The sequence below is a fragment of the Notothenia coriiceps genome, unplaced genomic scaffold, assembly GCF_000735185.1.
Source record: "Notothenia coriiceps isolate Sejong01 unplaced genomic scaffold, NC01 NC01_scaffold00007892, whole genome shotgun sequence".
Lineage (NCBI taxonomy): Eukaryota > Metazoa > Chordata > Actinopteri > Perciformes > Nototheniidae > Notothenia > Notothenia coriiceps.
The window spans coordinates 30,049-37,587 of NW_011340593.1; the positions used below are offsets into that span (position 1 = coordinate 30,049).

The 7,539-nt window shown below is 39.1% G+C and overlaps 1 protein-coding gene across 1 annotated transcript in view; it reads left to right on the plus strand.

Moving 5' to 3' along the window:
- LOC104944318 (m7GpppN-mRNA hydrolase-like) overlaps nucleotides 1-4,573 on the plus strand; it is a 9,769-nt gene extending 5,196 nt beyond the window's left edge. The window contains exons 6-8 of the mRNA XM_010769836.1: nucleotides 2,282-2,371; nucleotides 2,851-2,902; nucleotides 3,138-4,573. Of these exons, the coding sequence (XP_010768138.1) occupies nucleotides 2,282-2,371; nucleotides 2,851-2,902; nucleotides 3,138-3,238 (243 nt within the window). The 3' untranslated portion in view covers nucleotides 3,239-4,573. The remainder of the gene's footprint in view (nucleotides 1-2,281; nucleotides 2,372-2,850; nucleotides 2,903-3,137) is intronic.
- The last annotated feature ends 2,966 nt before the right edge of the window (nucleotides 4,574-7,539 follow it).

Below are 7,539 nucleotides of genomic sequence, written 5' to 3' on the forward strand. Positions count from 1 at the left end.
GACTAGTTACGGCCGCACGCGACCTGCCGTTAGTCGGACGACCCGTAACGAAACTCCACAATACCTACGTCCTACGGCAAGTTATCCGCCGTAAAATCGAATCAACATCAACAACCCAAGACCACAGGAAAGTCGAAGAAGAAGTTATCGGTGTATTAAATAGATACCCAAAGTCCGTCGCTCCTTAAAACGTCCGGGTAGCTCCTGTCATTACGGTACCAGTCATGTATTGGTCAATGACACCCCAAAACCGTGACACCTCCACGGGTCTAGTACGACCTTTTACTTAAGGAGTAGAGTATCTCGAAAAGGTCTCCTGCCTTCGTACATCACGAGGATTTTAGAGAACCATGTTGTCCGAGGTAAAAGAGACCCGAACTACTTTGTGTCACCTGGTTGTGTCGTCTTACTGTCTACCGAAGTGTTTGGTAGCGACTGACACCCTTGAAGTGTGAACCTAAATAGTTCGTTGAACCTAAAAACGAGGAGAGGGTCGGAAAGAGGTCTGATTGACCGCGGAACTTAAGTTTACTTTATTTTTGAAACGAAAAAGCAGACTTTTCTCCTGAAACCTGGGGGTGACCACGTTTGACAGGTCCGAAGAAAGGAATCGGGTCTCATTCTGCGGAGAAGGCAACAGAACTCAAGTCTTCACCGAACTGGTACCCTATGCCGATAACATGGTAAAGCGGCCTCGTGCAGACACTTGTCACTAAAAACTATGGACCTGAGGTCGAAAGTCATGGTAGACAGAACTTGAGGGGGTTTAAGACCTTCGCTTGAGAAGAATCGTTACGACCATATTCCGACGCGTAGAGAAAACAACCACGTCGCAAAGACGGTGTAAATGGGAAGGTGTCTGATAAAACACCTACACGAAACCTTTGACCGTGAGACACTTGTCGAACGAGAAACTCCTTAAAGAAAAACAACAGAATGAGGTGACTACCTGCCCACCATGACTGCCCAGGACCTCGTCAGTCTAGTCGTCCCAGAAGGGTATGAACACTAAATCAAAATGACTTGGTTCGACATCACAAAAAAGTTCGAGTCCTTGGGAACGTCCACAAAGCTCAATAATTCTGCTAAGTTCACTAAGCAAACTTTGGGATATCATAATGAAAAAGTACTATAAGATTATAAATCTCTATTCCTATAAACCCTCAAAAAGAGAATTCGACCATACGTATTAGCGTTATAATTTATTATTTTCCGACGTTATAAAAGTCAACAAACATTACCTTTAGTCTTACATTACTAAAAAACAAAAAATAATTTAACGTATGCTTTTATTCTAAATAGTGTTTATTAAGATTAAAAGACTCTGTCATGACATATAATAAAACGTGACAAACCTCCTCGACACGAATTTTCCATCCCATCCATTCTACCTCTTGGTCGAGCTCACTCGATCTTAAACTTCATGTCGTCTGAAGGAGTGTTCTCGGGGAGGAGCGTGTTTGTGCTTGGCGTGTTACTGGTTACTCCCGTGCCTCTATTGAAACACCGTAGCTACCTTCGACTGTCCGCCATCCGGTAGGTCAATGAAATGGCCGAGACTACTAACCAGCATGCGAAGAAAAGGTGTCTACGTAACAAAATACATAAACAATAAAAAGGATTCCCAACCAAGTACTGAGTGCATTAATGGACATTTTCAAATGTTTGATTGTGTTTTGCTGTTATAAATCTTTTTTTTTTACTTGGTCTGAGGAACTATTCTAATTTTTTGAGATAGGATTTTTGAGTTTTCTTAAGCTGTATGCCATAATCAGCAATATTAAAATAATAAAAGGCTTGCAATATTTCAGTTGATTTGTAATGAATCCAGAATGTATGACATTTTTGTTTTTTTTAATTGCATTACAGAAAATAAAGAACTTTATCACAATATTCTAATTTTCTGAGACAGTCCTGTATATATATAGGACATAAAATAGTGCCAGAGAATGTTTGAGATGTGCAAGTAAATACAGATAAAAGATAAATAGTGCAAGAAGAGGCTATACACAAGTAAATGGAATATGATATATTAGATAAATAGTTAGCAAGATACATGTTTATGGATGTTCTTTACAGAGTCCAGGTGTTTAATAGTCCCTCAACAAAATGCAATGGGAATTATTTCATTGGATGTCAGAATATTGCAGGAAATAAGATTTTTGAGAAACATGTTTATGATACCCACACCTTATTATGATTGTTGAAGGGTAAATGCAATCACCAGAAGAAGAGCTGCTACTTCACAGTTAACTCATAACTCCTGTTGTTTCTTCTGCAGAGCCCAATTCTGAAAAGTAATGGTAAAAAGAGTCAGGACTCGTCTGCGGTGAAGAAAGGAGCCAATGATAATGGGGCCAACAACCAGCAGGTACAATATTTGGTTCTGATTTAAGTGTAGAGAGAACATCTGATTTTGAACCAGATGGATAGATGGATAGATAGATAGATGGATAGGTGGATAGGTAGGTGGATATATGGATAGATAGGGAGGCTGTGGCTCAGTGGGTTAGTGTGCTGATCTTCGAATCAGAGGATAGCAGGTTCGAGTCCCACTGCAGTCAGCATGTCGTTGTGTCCCTGAAACACTTCACCCCAAATTGCTCCTGTGGGGATTGCCCACAGTATTGAGTATATAAGTCGCTTTGGATAAAAGCGTCTAACAAGTAACATGTAATGTAATGGGTAGGTAGATAGATAGATAGACGGATGGATGGATGGATGGATAGATAGATAGCCTGTAGATGTTAGACCAGTTTTAAAAGGTATGTATCATTTTTAAAAGGATCAACCTTTGCTGCTCTGAATGATTTTTATTCCAAGTGTTGTGCTTTTCTACTTTTTCTACAGAAAGAAGATAAAAAACTTCAACCCAGAAGACTGCAAGACAGTTTTGAGAAAGGTTTGTCCATTTAACATGTGTAACTTTGGGACTGCACGTACTCTGTTGAAGCTAACTTAGCAAAATATAATTAACTAAATGGGGAATACAAATCTTCCTTTCAATCAGAAGTGCATATTAGGTTAAACACATGAGGAATTTCCTGACTGCATACTCAACACAATAAGAGGATTTCAATGGTACAAACAATAACAAATATGTGTTTATACGAGTAAATGAGCTTCTCTTTTCACAGAAGGATCTCCAAGCAAAGACTCCGAGCACATTCTATCCTCCAAGGTCTTCCTCAATTTCAAATTTGACCGAGAAGCCATCATGAAATGTTTCGACTACTGACAGCGCTGGTTCTCTCCTGTGATGGCATCAAACCGTGGATACTAAAAGGACTTTTTTTTTACCTTTTATAGTCAAAGCTGGGATGTTACTGAAGCTTGCCCTTTCGGCACATTTCTCGTCATGTATGTAGTTGTTTATTTCCCATTGAACACATCCAATAAGGCTTTTTCTACCCAATTGTCCAGAGCTTAGAGAAGGTATGCTAAGCTAACAGCACTGTGTTCAATATGTCTCAGGCAGAATCCTAACTTTACTTCTTTGAATAACTGAATTCATGATTCAATCTGCAGGAGAAAACACATGAGATCAGGACTTTAATCTGTTGTCTTTTAAAAGGTCAAACGTTTTGAGACCATAATGGATTTTAAGCACATTTGAGGTCACGGGTGAAACATCAGCTGTGATATCTGTGGTGAATTTTGCCACTGTTGAATTCATCATGTTATTGTGATTTTTAAGATTATTTCGGTGTTGTTAATTTCCTCCGTTCTTCAAACTGAGTGCCTACAAAGTTGTGTTGGCTGTTAAAAAATGGGAAGGTATTGAGAATATGATTGGCTTTATATATTTATATAGTGTTATAGGCTGTATTATGAAAATTACTTTAGATTTTAAACAGGAATGGAGAGTTAAATATTAAATACCAGTGGTCTTTGCAGTTGGTCTTAGCAAGTTGAATATCATTTACATGAGATGCCAACATTGAAAGGCAATCATCTATGTGGCTTTCATTCAAAAGTCACGTTTTTGCATCGGATTTTAACATTTTAATATTGTCATTCATCATGTGCACACACGAGGAACATTACATCTCAATGTGGTTAACTAGTTTTAGTATTTTAAGCCACAGACTTCCATACATTGTTAATTTGCCTTAAAGTGACCCACATCACGCGGCTGTTCGTTCGTTTGGTTTCGGCAGGGTTCACATGTTTAATGTCGTGGAGATTTCACCAGTCAGTCATATTTTTTTTTCTACACAACGCACTCGTTAACTGCTCTATCATTTGGATGGTATGGCAGGTTGTAGACTCCTAGCTTTGGAGCATGTTGGACGAACACTTTGTTAGACTACAGTGAGTCTATCAGGTACTCAAAACCTTCACAGAGGACTCGGCAGGATTTCGTTTTCATATCTGTTTTTCAAACCCAAAGACCTGATCTTTGCAATGTCCCTCATACAGTAGGTCTTGTATACATGTGACTGGCTATTGATGTGATGCTCACTGGGGTTTCTTTGTTATTGATTGTACAGATGGTGATCTCACGTTGTCTTTCGGCTTTAATGTGTTTGTCTTAAACTGTGAATATTAATAAAGTTCGTTTTTTTTCATATGTTGATTTTTAAACATGAATGATTTAGCTTGGGTCAGAAGAATTTCATTGCCATTTCTACATTGTAGCTTTGTGCATATCACAATAAAACATTTGAATTTTAATTATATTCAATACAATACCCATTTCATCGTCCTTTCTCCCTGAGAAATGCTCACAAACTGGAGATCGTATTCAGTTGTATGCGACACTGGTAGGTTTCATCAAACAGTTAATGAAAAAAAAAACACTTGCGGACCACCTAACTCCACAAATATCCAAAAACACATCGTTTTTCTAGAACAGATTACAAATCGCCTGAAACTGGTACAAAGAAGTGGCAACATGTGTGATGAAGGTGTTGCGCTGGGCTATATGATGCAATCGAAACTTAAGCTTCCTCCATTGCAGAAATATTCGCGCGAGAGTGGGGAAAACTTTTATTTATTTCAAATGTGAAATTTTACCAATATACTCACGGACCACTAGGGGGCGCTTACGGTCCCGGACCACACTTTGAGAAGCACCGCATTAAAACAATGAGTCAGCCTACTACCACTTTAAGAATATAGGATTCAAAGACTAATGTCACAGCAGGATTTGGAAAAACTTGTCGATGCTTTTATCTTCAGTAGACTCGTCTGCCGTAATGGTGTATTTGCAGGTCTCACTAAAAAATGTATAAGAAAGATAACACTAAGAAAGTGGATCACATCACTCCAGTTCTGAGGACTTTACACTGGCTTCCTGTCTGTCAGAGAAGCCGAATACTGCTGCTGGTTTATAAAGCGTTAAATGGTTTAGGGCCAAAATACTTTTCAGATCTCCTGCTACCTTGTGAACCATCCAGAACTCTCAGGTCTTCAGAAATAACTGTTAACTGTAACGTAGTGTACTAAAAACTGTTGTTTAAGTGATTGTTTTGCCAGTGTGTCTACCTTTTCAATTCCTTCCACCCCAACGTGAGCATAATCATATAGGACCAGGTTAGCTGACTGAATAGGAAGCATCTTGGAAGTGTCATGGACTCCAAATTCACCATTGGAAAGAATTGTGAGACGGTGTGTATAAAAGCACATCCTGTTTGACTCAGACTGTCCATGTTGATTTTCTACTCCAGGATGCCAGGCTCTCTTGGGTGAATGTCCTGTTTTGCGTTACAAACCAAACAGTTTGGACAGATTTGCTTTCTGACCTACTTCTATGAGGTTGATAACCACCGATAAGCAAACATGTGTTCAACCTGGATGAACCTCGATTTTAAATATGCTGCCCCTTCTACTTGGAAAAATATACAGAAGGAACTTAAACTGTCAGATTTGATCACTATGGGGGAATTCAAGTCCATCTTAAAGGACAGAGAACAACAAACCATTGGTCGATGTGACTGCTCGTATATCCTATAATTGAAGTTTTTAATGATTTATAATAGTTTGCCATTTCATTTGTGTTTTACGACCGCTGTATTCGTCTGCCTGTATTGTCTGTTTTATCTGTTGTAACTTTGTCCATGGATAAGAGATTTTAATCAAAATGAAACTTTTACCTGGTTAAATAAATATACATCAACAAAAAAAATAGGTAGGTGCGTATAGTCCAATCTCAACTTTACTTTTTTCATGTCTATACTAATAGCAGGATCTCTTCCTTAGGATTGCTCTGATCGAAAACCATCTCCTCTGCTCCAGTTTGTGATTTCATTTCATTTCAAACCTTTATTTAGACAGATTGGTCCCTTGAGATCATCGATCTCATTTACAAGGGAGACTGCATCATTTAGTTCCATAATGATATATAAACGTTATAGACAGGGGTGCACATAACTTTTTTGCTCTCTCTCTCTCTCTCTCTCTCTCTCTCTCTNCTGTGACTGGCAGGTGACTGGGAACCACTGTTCTCTGCTCACTGACCTCCCTCTGGACCGAGTGGTGTCTCCTGTCCTGCTCACTGAAGGACAGCCTGTAACCGAGTTAACCCTGTCTCTCTACTCGTCTTTCTATTCTCTACTTCTATTTGAATAATTTATTTAATCAACTTTTTTGCTTCTATGTCCTGTGTTTACATCCCTCAATACCTGAGGACTGTACGACGAAGCCGGTTCAACATAACCTGGATATGTTTGAGTTACCCGGTTGACCTAATCCAAAACAAACGCGCTCTCGCTAAGCGGTCCTACGACGCTGCTTATCAACTCGATAACTCAAACCAGCCGTGCCCTATCTAGTTATGTGCGCGTTCACATAAAAGGGGCGGGGTTAGCAACATTTGACCAATCACAAACATGGAGAAGCGCACTAACAGCGCAGCATCATACTTCCTGAATGAAAAGTCAACTATAATATTAGACAAATATGAAGACGTTAAACTTTAAACATCCATGACTTAAACACTTTATCCAGGATAAAAGCCACATAGTTGCACCTGCAAGGTGAATACAGCTGGTAACAGAAAAAGTGTTTGAATGCGTACATTAACAGGTTTATGATATCACTGCCCCGTCTAAGACACGATCTGACTTTATTTACATTTGTCTCGAGTGTTTCGTCAACTTAATGTGTTGCTTCAAATAATACTTCTGCATACAGTATGTGACACTGTAAGTGTTGCACGGCCAGATACGGCTCAGCTGACTCAGATAAGGAAATATATGATATATAAATATGATACATTATGTGATAGGAATGATAATGGGACACATCGACGTCTGCACTCACAGTGTCGCAGACTGTACGTAACGTTACTTTGATCCGGTTACTTATGTTGTGGCAGATATTTAAGTAAGCTTTCTTAACGCTAATGTTATAGTCAAATTGCTCTGAAGATGGGAGGTGATATTCGATTAATTTTCACGTTCACACAGTCAGTTGATTTTTGCCGGCCGTCTTTCCTGCAACGGCACTTTTTCTGTATTCCCTTTCTCCTATAATATGACTTGATAGCTTTAAACTCCGCACACTGAGCTCTGATTGGTCAGCAGGCGTTGCTTT